General features: G+C 35.1%; 3 protein-coding genes across 3 annotated transcripts; 1 reads left to right on the plus strand and 2 right to left on the minus strand.

Moving 5' to 3' along the window:
* Positions 1–1942: 1942 nt before the first annotated feature.
* Positions 1943–3301, minus strand: LOC106425966 (vitellogenin-A2). Its single transcript, XM_013866680.3, has 3 exons — positions 3101–3301; positions 2949–3015; positions 1943–2852 (listed from the first exon to the last, which is right to left on the minus strand). The coding sequence occupies exons 1-3, from the start codon at positions 3176–3178 to the stop codon at positions 2167–2169; spliced, it is 831 nt and encodes a 276-aa protein (XP_013722134.2). The 5' UTR covers positions 3179–3301; the 3' UTR covers positions 1943–2166.
* Positions 3302–4124: 823 nt separating this feature from the next.
* LOC125601714 (nucleobase-ascorbate transporter 6-like) lies at positions 4125–7297 on the minus strand. The gene is made up of 12 exons (XM_048773769.1): positions 7001–7297; positions 6483–6580; positions 6231–6407; positions 6052–6152; positions 5901–5976; positions 5772–5831; positions 5523–5707; positions 5335–5431; positions 5154–5240; positions 5019–5077; positions 4856–4947; positions 4125–4785 (listed from the first exon to the last, which is right to left on the minus strand). Exons 1-12 carry the CDS (start codon positions 7107–7109, stop codon positions 4328–4330), a joined length of 1599 nt encoding a protein of 532 aa, XP_048629726.1. The 5' UTR covers positions 7110–7297; the 3' UTR covers positions 4125–4327.
* A 1204-nt stretch (positions 7298–8501) lies between these two features.
* Positions 8502–11342, plus strand: LOC125601712. The gene has a single exon (XM_048773764.1). It carries the CDS (start codon positions 8502–8504, stop codon positions 11340–11342), a length of 2841 nt encoding a protein of 946 aa, XP_048629721.1.
* The last annotated feature ends 6461 nt before the right edge of the window (positions 11343–17803 follow it).

Genomic DNA, 17803 nt, shown 5'->3' on the forward strand with positions numbered 1-17803 from the left:
AGTGGGAAAATAAAAATTAAGCATGTGGTGCCGTTTCAAGATTGTGTAGTGCCAAATGATCTCATCTAGCTGGAGCTGCTTAAGCACCTAAGAAAAGAAAAGTAAGAAGACATAACATTTACTTACGCAACATCTTGTTTTCATCACAATCTTCCTCCTTTTCAGCTATGGATTTCATCTTCCTCTTTTGCTTGTTGTGTAACAAGTAAAAATTAAATCAAAATACTGAATTATCATTGATAAATCAGTCATAACATTTACTTACCCCAACTTTCTCATCTCAGACTCTTCAACCTCAACTGCCGCTTTCATCTTTTCCTTTAAGCCATTTTTCGATCTCAGTCTTGATGTACTTATCAGCGATCTGATTGTTTCTTCGTTCTTTCATTTTTTGGGGTATGCGTTTGCTTCTTCTAGTGTCGGTCCTGAAATAATAACAAAATGAAAATCAACTAATTAATAACATAAAAATAAAATTTAGAAGTGTGAAAAATATATTTTTACTGTTATACTCTTTGACACGGTGAACAGTGATTTCAGAGTTCAGTTCAAGCTCAACTGACACTTTACAATCCTGAAAGGGACTACAATGTTACCCGCCAATGCAAAGATACATTATTGGCTTGAAAGAAATCCCAAGCCTCACAATGTTATGATTCCTACTAGCGATGGTTTCAAAGCTATTTTCATAGAGTTGCTAATAGCGGAACACACAACTTTGCTAGCGTATGATGAGAATGTAGTCAAGATGAACCAACTTCATAAGATCTTGTCTAGCGTGTAGACAACATAATCAAATGATGAGCCAAAATTGTGCATTATCTTTAATGGAAAAGACATTTACCATAAATCCGAACCTAAATATTATACATTTTAGGGTCCATTGTACTATAGTTTGTCATCTTAAGCTCGTATTTGTTGTTAATTTTCTTATACTGAATATTTTTCAAGTCTTATTATATCTTTTATATTATGGGAGAAGAACCACATATATAAAACACTAATCCATGTAATATTCTAATTCACTACCAATGTTTTACATTTTCCAAGACAAAACAGAAATTAAATTTCTTTTCTTACACTACAAATCAATAGTTTTCAAAGAAAAACTAAGTTCTTCAAAATCCTTGACATGTATGTTATAGGATTTTGGATAAAAATGAGATATGATATGTATTCTTCTAGGTATTGATTGTTTTAATAGTTTTTAGCTTTAGTTTTTGGTTTTTAGATTTTAGTTCTTTGATCTTTAGATTTTGGTTTTTAGTTTTTAGATTTTAGTTTTTTTTTTAAGAATTTCAGATTATGATTTTAGTTTTTAGATTTTAGATGTTGATTTTCTGTTTTCTGTATCTTTTTAGTTTTTTTTAAATAGTAGTAATTTATTTTAAAAAAACATTAAAAAAAATATCAATAAATGTTTATTTGATATGAGCAAAGAATTAATCATATCTATAATTAAGCATGATTTTGTTGCTTCATACTTTCTTTGGTTTCCTTTTGTATCTTTCAAACAAAAACCCTCTTTCTACTTAAATTACTCTTCAAATCAAACGGTATTGCTTTCTTTGCAAGCTACTGCCGAGGACTCTGATAAGACTCAGGGAACCATCTCTGAAGAAGCCTATATATGTTTTAGCTTCACCAACAAGGCAAAGGCCCCATAGCATGACAATTGCATTACTGCAACTGAGAAATACATGTTAAAAAAATGCCGCATCATTTGAATGAATCAGCCCTAAATTTCCAAACAAACACTTATAAAGCTTTTGATTTACCATAGTGGAGCATAGTAGTCCAGGAATGGTTACGGCCACCTAAAACAACATGGAGTGATTATTGTCAAAGTTAAGAATGGCTACAGTAAACAAAAATTATCAGTAACTGTGTGAAATATCAACCATATGTGGTTCAGACAAAAAATAATTGCAGACCAATAGCATTACTTACTGAAACTATTTTTATATATTGGAATATTTTGTTAACACTTTTTTTTTATGTATTCACACACCACATTACATCACCATCACCACAATGTTTCAGAGTCAGACTTCACAGCAAACAAACTTCTCTGAGTCCCAAAAGACAAACACTATACCCACATTACCTAATGCTAAAAAAGAACCAGAGAGTCCCAAGAGTGATGGGAAAGGAAACAACAACATCTCAAGACCTGCAAAACATGCTAGAGGAACGAGTCAACCGAACTGTTACACAGCCACCTTGAAAACTAGTCTCAGTTGTCATCGCATTCCGCTCATACGCCTTCCTGCATCCAGGACACCGCCCGTCTCCGTCGTAAATCGTCTTGTGGCAGAAGAGACAGAGTTTAAACCCGCAAGGGCATGGGAAGAAACTCGCATCCGTCGAGTCCAAGTCTTCGTAGCAGATGGGACACGAAGAGGGTGTCGAAGCAGCGCTGAAACGCTTGTCCAGCTCCGGAAAACTAATCTGCTTGGCAAGATTGGGTAAAGCCTGAGGACGATGGTCATCATCTCGCCTCCAAGCTCGGTTACTAGAAGCTGAATGTGCAACATTCTCTTGCTTCTTGACTGACTCATGGATGAGTCTCTCCTCCTCCTCCTCTGATGCATCAGCAAGAGCTTCCCAATCATCTACACACCCGTCATCATCATCTACATTGTCCTCTTCTGTTATGTCAACAGAGCTTCTGCTACTACTACTACTAGTCCTGCTGCTTCTCCCACTGAAGTTAGTGCTTATATCTGTCCCTCCCATGGAGCTGCTTGAAGGTGACTCCATAAACCTCTCATGACGAAGATTCTCATCTACATTCTCCACAGGGTTATTAACTCTATGATCACTCCTCTCCTCCTTATTGGTCACAGCGACTAATAAAAAAACCAAAACCAAGAATCAATACATTAAACCAAAGGCAACAACTTTAATTTAATAAAAGGATAAAGATTCAAGCTTTATTAACATACCTTGAGAAAGCCATTGCTCACGGCGGAGACCGAGCTTGCTCTGCTTCATCTTCGCCGTCTTATTGTTCTGCAAAAACACAATGCAATCACAAAATCAAAACGGCGAATCGAAACCTAATCGATTTCTGAGAAAAGAGATGAGCAAATCTTACCTTCTTCTTCTTCTTAGCGAAATCTCTCGCGTTAGAGGATGCAATAGCAGAAGCGTTGGTGATCGAATCTGAAATCATGATGATCCTCGCGAGAAGATTGGAAGAATTGAAAATTGAAGAATGGAGATTCTGATTCTGATTCTCAAAAACCCTAATTTCGATTTGAGACTCAAGAGGGGGAGAGACGAAAGGTTTTGATTTTTGATTAATTAAATCGAAGAAGAGAGAGAGAGAGATTATATAGGGGATATTGAAAGTCTTTAAATGACTATATTGCCCCTATTTTGATGTTAACAGATGTGGGCTTTCTTCTGTAAGTCGGTGACTGTGCTCGTGTGAGATAAGTTGTCTTATTATGCTAATTAATTAATGTTGGTAGATAATGAAAGAGACTGATGGAGGAGTTTATGGAAAAAGAATAAATTTAGACTAATGATTTCTTTTGAATATTTTTACGTTATTATATTTCAAGCGTAATTTTGGCTTTAAATTTAATGCGGATTTATTGGAAGTTTATTAGTTTTCTTTGACGTCAATGAAATTTAATTTATTACTAAAATGTTTGAAAAATGTTATTCTTCTCATTAATATACAGTAATTAATTTAACTGATTATGCATATTGGTTTGTCGGTTTGGTTCCGTTTGCAATAAATCGCTCGGGATAAGAAAATTTACTTCAATATAATGTTTTGGAGATTTTGGTTTGGCTTAAGTTGGTTTAGGTTTGGTTGGTTCAATTTGACTCAGTTATTTACATTCTCCACTAATTTTACCCTTTTGCTCCATCGAAAATTCGATTAATGTATTAAATTTAGTGTAAAAATATATTGAAATTTAATTAAATATTTGAAAAATATTATTATAAAAACACTGGTTTATCGGTTTGGTTCAGATTTAATCAAACCGAAATAAACCGTTCGAGTTTAGAAAATCTTCAACCGAATGTCTTGGACCTAGTTTGGCTTAAGTTGGTTTAAGTTATTTAGAAACTAATCAAGACTTTCTGAGTAAGAAACAGATGAATGCAGATCAAACTAAAGACTTATTTAGAAACTAATCAAAATCACAAAGTTGTGTACCATTGGATTTACAAAGACAAGAGTATTAGACAGAGAGAGAAAGAGTAAACAACAATACGTTTTAAGACTCAATGATCATTCTTGTAAACAAGACAATAGAATGTGAGAGATATCTTGAGTTTTTCACTATCTTTTCTCTTCCCTTTTTTACACAGAAGGAAAATACTTGTTGAGATTAAAAGGAAGAGAGTAGAACTCTTCACTCCTTGTATCACCTCTGAAAGATCTAAACTTATCCCACCAATGCTTCCCTCTATCTTTCCTTATCGAAGAATCTTTCTTATGCAACGTGTTGTCCAAGAAGAAGGCTACCGCGCCAGCAACAAAAGGCTCTGAAGAGAACGGCACATTCACCATATCATTGAACCAGCGAGCGCCTGTGTGGACCGGACCATAGCCTTTGATAGCAGTGTACTCATTGAAGTACTGAGGGATTGACAAACCGAGAAAGACAGAGAAGCCTAAGATGAACTTGGTCCTGAAGCTGTTCAAGTTGCAGAACTGAAGAAAACTCAAACCTCCAGCTCCTACGTAGGCAAAGAAGAGACAGTACAAAGCAGCAATGATTGGTGCAGGGATTGACGCAAACACAGCTCCAAATTTTCCTGCATTAACATCAAACATCATCAGTGCATAATAAATCTTGAAAATAGATTTTAAACTTATTAAACTTACCGAGAATAGAGAAGAAGATCATGAAGCCTGCAGCTATCTGTACAACCCTTCTACTACCAACTCTTGTCAGAGCCAATAGTCCAGCATTTTCTCTGCAAGAACCAACTTTCACAGTAAGATAGCCGGAGAATATAATAAAGTAATCATCTAAGAAGATGCTTACATAGAGACAGAGGAGCCAGCACCAGTACCAAACAACCCTGATATAAGAATAGCAACTCCCTGATCCACAAAACAAAACACAATCAGCTTCAGGAGCTAATGAATATAGTCTCTTAAGTGTGCCCCAAGTTACTACCTGCCAGCCAATACCACGGCTGAGAATAGAAGGTGGCAACATTGTTGCACTTGCATATCTTGAGACAGCTATGAACCCACCCGTTGACTTTAAAGAACGAAGAAAGAAAAAAAAATGAATAAATAGAATAAACATAGCAAAAGAAAGATTAAAATGTGAAGCATATAGTGAGTGACATTACCTCAACAAGAGCAACAAAAGAAGCCATCATCATTGCAAAAGCTTCTCCAGCATCAAACGAAGGAGCACCCCACTGGAATGGCCATGGAACTCTTATCCTGAAAAAAATCTAAAAGAAGATCACTTTTTATCACATTTTATCATTGGGAGCTGCAGCCATATAAGTATAGCTGAGCTGTAACCACTTACCAAGGTGCAGCACCTATGATGCCAGCACGGTCAGTTCGGCAGCTTGTTTGCGTAGTTGGTGCAGCGCCATTGTAGGCTCCACCAACCGTAAGAAGGTGAGCATAGATCCACACAATCACAACCGCAAATATCACAGCAAACCGGTCAAACACATTCTTCCCTGACTTGATCACATGAGGCAGATACTGCAACAGGAAAATGAAATCAAATAAAGACAGATTAATTGTGTCAGTAAAGTTAAAGTAGTACCTGTGAAACAAAGACTAGAATAAGAAGCTCAGGCAGACCAATCTCTATGCACTTAGCAACCTGAAATGTAAAAAGGAAAGTTAACAACTGAAACCAAAATTTTTTTAGTGGCATCTAGAGAAGACATACCCCTGGGAAACCAAACTCATACAGCCCAAATCCAACTAGACCCACCAGTGGAACAGCTGAGATAGGACTTAAGAACCTGAAAATGAATTACAAAACTGAAATTAACAAAAGGAAGAAGAACGTTTGAGATTATTTACTCCTTTAGACTAACCTAACAACATTGCGCCAGAGACCACTGAAACCAAGAATCATCTGCAGGGTTGAAGCAACAATCAATGCGCCTTGTGTTGCTCTCATAATACTCTCAAACCGCTGCCAAACAATTCAAAAATGACTATAAATAGCACCAAGAAAGAGTCATAATAAAAGAAGCAGAGACCACATCATTACATCTACAGGGTTTGAGGTATCACTGAATCTGCCGGAGAGGATGATGGATATGGTGGTCGGCACAAAAGTGTAAGAAGCTCCAATAACAGCAGGCAATCTTGTCCCAAAAGTTGTCTGGAGCAGTGTGTTGATGCCGGCGACAAAGAGAATGGTCTGAATCATCTTTGCCTTCTCTTCCTGTAAAACAGATCAAGATAACCATTTTATTATGTCTCCCTATTTAAGTTTAAAACTCATGGAAGTAAGACTTACATAACCACCACTCATCTGAGGAACAAGAGCAGTAGGAATGAGAACTGTAGTCCCAAGCATTACAAGGTAGTGTTGGAACCCAAGTAGAATAGCTTCAGCTGAAAGGCACACAAAACCATGAAGACATGTGTTATAAGAAGTCAAAACCCAACTCACTGAGACTAATGAAGCTAAGACAGTAACATCAAGAAACACATCAAGAGACAGCAACGGACAAAAAAGCACAAAACTTTGACATTAGACTTCAACAAATAAGGCAAGAACACACAAGTGAAGAAAACTAAACCTTTAAAGCAATGAGCTTTTTTAGAACTTAGAATCTATAAGAGGAAGGTAATGAAGCTAACACAGTAACACACATCCAGAGACAGCATTCGGACAAAAAAGCACAAAACTTTGAACAAATCAGGCAAGAACATGAACAATAGCAAAAACTAAACTTTACGAGAGTCAAAGAGCTTTAAAGGAAGCTAAGAGAGAGAGAGAGAGAGAGAAAGGAAAGAGGTTTAGGAGCTTACGCCAAGGAGGAGGACTGGTGATGCAGTAAGAGATGTTGGGGAGCTGATCTTTTGGAGGATGTGGTTGTGGTTCGTCTGCTTTCGCTGCTGGAGCTCCACCACCTGCCATGGCCTTTCTCTCTCTCTCTCTCTCTCTCTCTCTCTCTGCAAACAACAACAGTGAAGAAGAAGAACAATGTTTCCACCCAGATCGGAGAATCTACCAGGAAAGAAGTTCAATGTGTAAACCAGAAGCACAAACCAGTGGAAGCTTGTGGAGAGAAAGTGGAAGAAGAAGAAGAAGAAGAAGTAGTGTGTGTGTGTTCAGGGACAAAAAGGTAAAAAGTTAAAATTGAGGTCAAACTATTAATGAATCATGGCAATGTGGACAACAGATTAGAGCATCTCCAAAAAGTAACTCTATTTTGAAGTTTCCAAAACTCTATATTTAAAGTTTCAATGTGTTTTTCTCCAAAAGTAAAACTTCAAACCTAACTTCAAAATTATTTATATTTTACACTATGGTTCTTATATTTGTCATAGTTGATGTAAATTCATAAAACTTCTATAAATAACTAGTACATATATATAAATATTAATTAAAAAAATCTTACACTAAAATATAAAAGTATAAATAAAAGTACATAATTAAATATTAAACTGCAAGCAAATATTACATTATTCCATAAAATTATTTCTATAATGCTCCCATATATGATCAACTAGTGCATTTCGAAGTAAGAAATGATTCTCTTTATTTTTTATTTGTAGATTACGAGCAAAAAATTGTTGAAATCGAATATCCTCATAATATGGCTGCTGATAGTTTGATATCATCAAACGAAAAAAATCCTTGATCTTTTAAACGAAAGTACAACAAGCACGGAAAAAAGTCATGAGATGATTGAATTACGACTGCAAAATGAAGCAAAAAAGTTAGCTTTTAAAGAAGTAAAAGACAAAAATAAAATATTGCTAAAAAACTTAGCTTCTATCAATGATGTTAATATTCGTGAATACATTCGATCTGAACAAGAAAGAATCATACGAAAAATGCGTCAAGAGAAACAATAACAATCATCTTCGGTTACACAAAATTTGTTTGGACAATATTTTGGAGATTTTGGAGGTTCCAGAGCAAATTTACCAGACTATTAGTGTTGTTATAATATTTAAATTTGAGTAATAATTATGTCTTTATGTGTCTTTTTAATAAGTTTTTATTATGGTTTTTTGTAATATTCTTGTTGTTTAATTCTAGTTTTAAAATATTATAAATCTTGTTTTAAATTTTTTTTATTTAATTTCATGTGTAAAACTTAAATTTATAAAACAAATTTGAAATATTTATGAGATAAAGTTTTAAGGATTAAAACAATAAACAAAAAAATATTTAAGAATTATAAATATGATGTATAACGGGTTGTAGCGGAATACTTCCAAGTTCTCTTTACCACATCAAACCCGGAAAATTTTGATGAAGCCCTCCGGTATGTTACCGAGAAAGTTACTACACGATGTAATGAGACGCTTACAAGTGCCCCATCAGATGCGGAAATTAAAAAAAGCTCTGTTCGATATCAACCCGGAGAAGGCACCTGGCCCTGATGGGATGACGAGCTTGTTCTATCAAACATTCTGGGGAATCACCGCAGGGGAGATCTTCCGTACGGTGAAAGACTTCTTCTCGTCAGAGACACTCGATGCGCGACTGAACCAAACAAACATCTGCCTTATCCCAAAGACAGATAGACCATGCGAGATGACGGAGTTTCGTCCCATAAGCTTGTGTAACGTAAGCTATAAAATCGTGTCGAAGATCCTCAGTAATCGACTTAAGCGATTCCTCCCGACTTTGATTTCGGAGACCCAATCGGCCTTTGTGGCTAAGCGACTCATCACAGATAATATCCTAGTCGCCCAAGAAGTGGTCCATGCTCTACGGACTAACCAAAGCTGCAAGACTAAATTTGTCGCCATCAAAACCGATATGAGTAAAGCCTATGATAGGGTGGAATGGACATTCTTAGAAGCACTTATGCGCAAACTGGGATTTTGTGAGCGATGGATCTCCTGGATACATGTTTGCATTTCTTCAGTATCATACAATGTACTCATCAATGGAGAGCCAAAAGGTAACATAATCCCAACCAGAGGTATCCGACAGGGTGACCCATTATCTCCATTCCTGTTCATTATCCTGACAGAGGCGCTTATATCCCAAATACATGGAGCAGAAAGAGAGGGCAGACTCACCGGCCTAAAAATCGCGAGAGACAGCCCTCCTGTCTCGCATCTCCTGTTTGCCGATGACAGCCTCTTCTTCTGTAAAGCAGAACCTCAACAATGCCGGGAACTCATGAAGATCATTAGTGAATACGGGAGAGCATCAGGACAACAGTTGAACGCCGCCAAATCTTCTGTTTTCTTCGGCAGCAAGGTCCCAACGGAACTCAAAACTGAAATAAAAGAAGCTCTGGGTATATCTCGCGAGGGAGGGATGGGCATCTATCTGGGACTACCGGAGAAGATATGTGGATCCAAGAGACAAGTATTTGCTTTTATACAGGAACGCCTTTTGGAGCGTCTGAACTCTTGGTCTGCGAAACTTCTTTCAAAAGGCGGAAAGGAGGTTTTGATCAAATCGGTGGCACAGGCACTTCCCTCCTATGTTATGTCATGTTTCCTACTTCCTCAAGACATTATTAAAAAAATGTCTAGTGCCATCGCAAGGTTCTGGTGGAGTACCAAGCAAAATAATGGCGGCCTACACTGGATCGCATGGAATAAAATCTGCGTACCGAAGAACAAGGGAGGCTTGGGATTTCGAGATTTAAAGAATTTCAACATTGCCCTGCTGGCCAAGCAACTGTGGCGCCTTGTACAATACCCGACGTCCCTATTGGCTAAAGTCCTGAAAGGAAGATATTATCGCAATACAAATCCGATTGATGTCGAGAAAGCAAGTTCACCATCTTACGTATGGCGCAGTTTGATGGCAGCAAAACCCCTCCTGAAGTCGGGACTGAGAAAGGCAATAGGCTCTGGCTATAATACTAGAGTCTGGGACGAGTCATGGCTCCCCACAAGCCCCCCACGTCCGCCTACTGGGGTAAACCCGATCCAAAAACCAAATTTACTCGTCCATGAGCTTATCGATCGAAACTCCAAGAATTGGAACTTGGATCTGTTGAAAACTTTGATCGCCCCAGAAGATATCCCATTGATATGTAGCCTGCGGATTAGTAAAGCCTTCAGGGTAGATAGCTACTGCTGGGTTCATACGAAATCCGGAATGTACTCCGTCAAAACTGGATATGATGAGATGTGTAGACTGACAGAGGAACTTCCTACTGATTATTGCTCAGAACCGAGCATTTCTGGCTTAATTCAACAGGTGTGGGCGAGTAAAACTGTGCCAAAAATAAAACACTTCATGTGGCAGGCCCTGACTAATTGTGTTCCCGTCTGCAGTCGTTTGGCTGACCGGCACTGTCATCCTGATCGGACATGTCCAAGATGCGGGCAACATGAAGAGACTATAAACCATATGCTATTTGAATGTCATATGGCCACCCATACCTGGTCCCTTGCGGCACTATCCACCATTCCGGGAGAGTTCCCGAGCTCCTCCATATACGGAAACTTTGACTTCCTACTCAACAGGATCCACAAACGACATAGCACAGAGGAGTGCAAAGCTCGGATCCCTTGGATCCTCTGGTTCCTATGGAAAGCTCGAAATGAGAAGGTCTTTAGTAACAAGGATATCTCGCCATTGGAGGTGCTGCAGTCTGCAGCTTCAGAAACGACTAGCTGGTGTGTGGCGCAAATTATCCCGGAAGCACCAGAGGTGAATGTAAGCTCGATGATCCCGGAGCCGCAATTTACACCTTCACGGAGGCCTTTTTGCAGGATAGACGCATCATGGAAGGAAGATGACGCCCGCTACGGTGGTGGGTTCGTGATGGAGAATGAAGATGGGAGCACAATGTTCGGTTCAATTGCTAGTAACTGTGTGTTGTCTCCCCTACATGCAGAGTTCGCAACTTTGCTGTGGGCTATGAAGTCTTCGCTATCTCTCGGTCACGTCTCGATGGCTTTTGAATCAGACTGCTTGCAGCTGGTTAGGCTGATTGAGGAAGAAGAAGAATGGCCAAGTCTTATGGCAGAGTTTGATGAGTTTCTTAATCTACGTTCTATGTTCCAATATTGCTCCATCTCTTTTGTTTCACGTTTAAAGAACATCCGAGCCGATTGCCTTGCGAAAGGTGCTCGGTCTCGCGGCTTTTGTTTTTCCCATGTACTTCCTGAGGTCCCAACTTGGCTGGTGCTCGACACCACTTGGTTGGAATCATCGTAATAAAAATATGGAGCTTTCGATGTCAAAAAAAAAATATGATGTATAATTATAAAGACCAAAATGCAAATAAAAAAATGAAATTTCAAATTTGAAGTTTTGAAAAGTGAAACTCTATATTTGGAGTTTCACTCTTCAAAACTTCAAATTTGAAGTTTTGAAGTTCTTTCACTCTTAGTGTTGTTGTTAGCAATTTAATCATCTTTGTAGTAATAATAGTAGTAGTATCTCTTAGTTACTTTTAACGCAATGAATGAGCAGTTTGTGGAATTATTATTCTGATTGGATTATTATTCATCTTGAAATGAAGCTACACTAGTAGTTACATTTCCTTATGAGAGCGGAACTTTTAAATGACAATTAAGAGCATTTCCAAGAAAGAATCTCATTTTAAATTTTTAAGGGTGGAAAATCCTCAAAATAAAAGTTTGAAGATAGAGTGCTCCAAGAAGAAATCTTAAATTTATCTTTGAAATTTTATGTAATTTGCATCTTAGTCCTAAATTTTAATATAAATGATTTATAACCACTAAAATTTATATAAATAAATTATACATACCCATTAAAAATATGAAACACAATATTTATAAATACAATTTATCATAACACAGAAATACATAACATAATAATATAAAACTCACATTTTGTGAGAAATAATTATTCTATGTTGAGCAATGTAATATAATTTGTAAAATATTGAGCAATGTAATATAACTTATGTGAACACAAATTATTTTTATTTGTAATATATTGAGCAATGTAAAAATACAAAACTCACTTTAATTTGTAATATATTGAGCAATGTAATATAATTTATGTGAGAAATAATTATTCTATGTTAAATAATATTATTTTATTAGTTTTTATTTTATTTATATATTTATAATTTTATGTATTAATAATATATATATATATAAGATTTATTTGAATACTTAAGTGAAATATTATAAGGACTAAAGTAATAAAAAAATTAGTATTAATACAATTATATAAGTTATAGGGACTAAACTGAAATGTAAATAGTATTTTGAAGTTTCACTATTTATACCCTCGAAATTTGAGGGTTTGAAGTTTTGTTGAAGAACCAAAAACTTCAAAATTTGAGGGTTTAAAGGTCTCTTGGAGATGCTCTAATAAACGTAATTAAAACACACATATTTTTACTAATCTTTTTACTCCTGGAAACAGATAGAATAATATTCTGAGAGGTCAACGGTGATCATAAATATTGAACAGAAACAGTGTATCAATCAGAGAGAGCGATGCTGAAAATTGCACCGTCTGAATAAATTAATCAAGTGTGGGCTTGAGAGAAAGGGGGTAATAAATTGATTAACTAATTTTGACCAACAAAAAAATGATTAATTAATAATTAAATGGGAAAAGATGAAAGGCATGTGAACAAAGAAAGGACGTGAGGAATCTCTTTTTTCCATTAAAGTTTGCATTTTTCGAAAAGTCATAATCTTTTTCTTACTATTAATTAAAGTTGCTAAAGTTTAAAGTTAAACCCCATCTCTACAGGCTTGGAATTTTTGTAAAAATTGTAGCTAAAACTTTTCATAATTCAAGTTGTTGAAATCTGCCAAACAATAATTCATTCTTGCATTACTTTCTATAAACAAATTTCTAGAAGTGTCGGGTTGGTTAGAGGAACAAGAAAACAAAAGAAAAATACTCAAATACGGTAATCTTTGGGACTAGTCGTATACTTAAAGCACAAAAGTAAAAGACTAGAGATAGCGAGCAACACATGAAAGATAAACGTTACGTCCACCTTTTTCATTGCAATCCAACAAAACAATTATAAAGATACTTTTAACGTAAAAACACCAATATTTGTAGGGACACCGGACATGATATGTATACTTAGTGGCTGATGGGAATCAAAAATTTAATTTGGCCAGCAAACTTCTTGAGTACAGCTTTATAACATAAGCAAGGTTACTATAAACATGAAATATGTGTTTACTTTGATTTTCTATACTACAACTTACTCCTGTATACATAATGATCAAACTCAACGTTTTGTCATAACCACTGATGCATAGTTTTCGAATTAATTTATGGTAATAGCTAGCTAGCACAACTGTTTTTGACCTATTTTCACCTTATTGACAACATTATTAACATAAACATGGTTACTAGAGATAATGTGGTGTTTACTTTGATGTTCTGTTCTACACTTACTCTTGTTCAGTGACGGCCATGGGCACAAGCGGCAGAAGCACATGCTTCCGGCCCTGTTTAAATTATTTAAAATTTCAGCCTTAAATAACAAAAATCTTCAGTAGTTCAGTTGGTTTATAATATGTTTTAGTGTGTATTAGGTGGGGTGTTCGGATCTTTCCAGCCATAATAGGCCCGAATTTTTAGTTTTGCTTTCAGCCCTTAAATTTTACCGGCCGGGTCTGCTCTTGTTTATTCTAATTATAAGTTCTAACTCAACGTTTTGTCATAACCACCGATGCCATCTTTTTTCGAATAAATTTATGGTAATAACTAGCTAGCACAACTGTTTTGCCCTGATTTCAACTTATAGTACATTACATTGTAATGTTTTCGTTAGAAATATGAACTGTAAAAACAAAAATCAGTCATGATTAGACCAATACTTTCCACATATGCATGTAGCATTTTCAACTGTTGCATCGATCAGTTACATGTTTCTACACAAAATATTAACATTTAAAATCTCATGAATGTTTCGTTGAATGGATCTCTTCAAATTTTATTCAAGGTCTCACACACATTATCCATGCGGGCCTTAATTAATGCAAACTAAACCTTGAAATTTTGAATGTTCATATTTTGAAATGAGATATGCATTCAATTATTTCTTAACGTGATTAATTGATGACTAACCAGCTATAATATTGTCGAAAGGAATTTTTCCCGTGATTGAGAATCTGGTCTGAAACATTATACAAGTGTAGTAATTAAACCACTAATTAGCGAACAAAGTATTTTAGGACAAACTTTTAAAAGATATTTGAGCGTATACGTCAAGAGCTAGTGTTCATAGTATTTTATAAAATTGTGGGGAATGGACCATATAATCATTGAGTTTGGAAACTCGCAAGCTGTTGTGAAAGTTGATATCGACGCAATATTCTGAATTTCTATTATTATATTCTTCTTATTATACTTTATTATCATTTATAGTTTTTGATGACAATTTGTATCAGTTATAGCTTTTCTTTGTTAATGGAATTAATTGTAAAATTATTTACCATACTTTATATAAATAATAATTACAAGATTAGAAAAAGGAAAAATTGGGGACTGAGAAAGACGGGAGCACATGGGATGGGAGTGAAGCTTTCTGGCGTACACAACACAACACTCTCATGTGCCTTTCTCTCTACCTGGTGATGGGTTTGACTGATATATTAAAAGCTTCGTTCAATTAATCACATAATTCAATTTCCATACACATATGAAGTATATTGAGTCAAATGTTAGAAATGCGCAGCCAAATGGGTTGCTGCTATATAGAGTATACGTACGTATTCACAATTTTACCTATATATTCAACTGGAATACACATGACTTCTAAACCTAAAGAAACAAAAGATATATGGGGAGCATGGGGAATTTGGTGATCCTGACTATAATACTTACGGTGCTCATGATGGTTCTAAGTCTGCTTGCCTTTACCGTGCTAGCATCCATGTGTTCGGTCCAAGAATGAAAAATCCACCTGAAAAAGTGATGTTTTCTGACTATGCGAACGCATATTTACTCATGATTGCGTCTATGTGTATATGTAGGTCTATGGGGAAATTGACAAAGTTTATAATTATTAAATACAAGTTGCTTGGGGTTGCAGAACTAGAAGGGAACAAAGGAAAATGAAGGTCTAATCAAACTTGTCATTATGTAAATTATTTTCTAAAATAAAATAAGACTGATATATCAAAAGCCTATAGCCTATAGCCAAATGCTTTCAAAATTTTAGGCAAAAAGATAACAAGACGAACAAACATTACATATGCCATATAACATTGTTTTATTTTACTTGTTTTTGATTAAAAGCGCAGGAATTTTGAATTTATAAAAAGTTATAGATGTTCGTTAGAAATGCGGAGTTTTAAAACAAAATTCTTATAAAGTTTAAATAAAAGAGCGGGAATTTGAAACCATAAAATTTAGACATTTTAATTAAAAATGGCAAAGTGTATAAAAGGCATATTTATTTTCTCTTCTTTACATTAAACTGTTATTTTTGTAACTAAAAACAACTTTACCGGTAAAACAAAAATACTGCATGATGAATGGATTGTCTGTTTCTGCATCTTTTGATCTGCGAAAATATCATGGTTTTCTTACTACATGTTAATTATTTTGAGATTGTTTGTTTGTATTTGAGTTTTGATTTCATGCGTAACAGAAGATAGAATGGGAGCTTGCGATCTTCTTTTTTTTGGGTGAAAAATGTTAAGAAAACAAATAAAAAAATGAGAGAGACATGGAGCATATGGAATTCGGTGATCATGACAATGATACTTATGGTGGTGATGGTTTTAAGACTGCTAACCGTTACAATGGTAGCATCCATGTATCTGGGAGCTTGCGGTCTTCTTCGTGAATCATTGCATATATATGTTCTTCCCATGTCTCTTCAGAATCTGAAAAACTTTGGATCCGCCAATGTTTCTCCCAAGTGCAGATACACATCTTTTGAATTGGTCTTATACGTTTTTGTTTTGTAAATGAAGGTGAAAGTGTTAGAAATATTACATGTATGAAAGTATATGAATGAATATTTCTTACCATGATGTAGTCTTATGTTAATCTATTTTTTATTGAGATTGTTAAACCCTAATGACATTTGGTAACCAATAAAATTGGTAAATAAAGGAGTTTATTTCCTAATGTTTTAACTAAAGCATAAGTGGCAAATGTTCTAGAAGAGAAGAGTGACTTGAAGGAAAAGTCTAATGGAAGATGCTTAAGAGAACAAGTTCAATGTATGAACCTAATGTTCTAGAACAATTCACACTTGTCTTCTCCTAATGAAATGAGTCACCTTAAGTAAAACATTTGTCACTTACTCAACTTTGATGGATGGTTGAGATTAAAGGATAAAACTTGCCAAAGGAGAAAGAAAGTCTTGGTGAGAAAGTAATCAAAACTTGATGAGGAAGCTATGTCCCTCTCTCCACCTATAAATATATGTTTTTACTCCATCCTAAAGCATCATGAAGAAAATCTAAAGAGAAACACATAAAGAAAGATTGTAGGCAAGGGGAGAGAAGATCTAACTCCAACTTAAAGATCAAAAGATCATCTTATGGAGAGAAGGTACAAACAAAGGGGAAGTTATATGTAGTCACTTTATAATATCACAAGGTTTAAGTTAGATATGTTTGTAGCTTTGTTCAGTTCAGTTTCTATAAACATATGAATTATAGCGAGTCAGATGTGAGAAATATACAAACAAATGGGTTGCCATAAACAGTGTACATTCATTCACCTATATAACTTTCTTTGGAATACACATGACTTCCAAGCCCAAAAAAATGAGAGGGACATGGAGAGCATATGGAATTCGGTGATCATGACAATGATACCATTGGTGATGGTTTTAAGACTGCTAACCGTTACAATGGTAGCATCCATGTATCTGGAACTGGTCAAAGAAGACAACTATCTACTTAAAACCTTCAAACTGATGCTCTCTAACTATGTGTATACCAACATTTACTCTTGATTGGGTCTTGTATATTTATGTTTATGGCTCTGTAAATAGGGAAATTGATAAAGTTTGTAATTTTTAAATACAAATTGCTTGGGGTTACTGAGCCAGAGGGATTAAAGGCAATGAAGATGTATCAAGGCCTCTTATCATGTAAACTCTTTTCTAGAAAAATAAAATAAGATCAAAAGCCTATAGCCAAATGCTTACCAAAGTTTACGCAAAAAGATAATCAGATAAACAAATATTATATATGCCATATATCATTGTCTTATTTTACTTGTTTTTGGTTAAAAACACAGGAATTATGAAGTTATAAAAGTTATAAATGCTAACTAGAAATGCGAGAATTTTGAAACCATAAAATTTATAGAGTTAAAAAAATGTGAAAAAATTGAAACCATAAAACAAATTTATAGTTTAAATAAACGGGATAATTTTTGAAATTATAAACTTTATACATTTTAATTAAATATGACACAGTGTCGAAGCTATAAAAGTTATATTTGTTTCCTTCTTAAAAATTAAACAATTATTTCACATAATGAAAACTACTCTTTATTTATTTCTTGTTGTTAGAACTATTTACTAAATCCATATATGTAACTACATTTTTTTAATTTCTTTTACAGCTACCCTTAAATGATTATTTTTATTGTTAAAATGTATAAAATAAAATAAAAGAAAAAAACATAGGAAAAATTTTGAATATGAAATTACCCCAGAAATATCTTTACAACTTGCATAGTTTTCTTTATTCAAT

The sequence above is a fragment of the Brassica napus genome, unplaced genomic scaffold (genome assembly GCF_020379485.1).
Source record: "Brassica napus cultivar Da-Ae unplaced genomic scaffold, Da-Ae ScsIHWf_2634;HRSCAF=3386, whole genome shotgun sequence".
In the NCBI taxonomy this organism is placed as follows: domain Eukaryota; kingdom Viridiplantae; phylum Streptophyta; class Magnoliopsida; order Brassicales; family Brassicaceae; genus Brassica; species Brassica napus.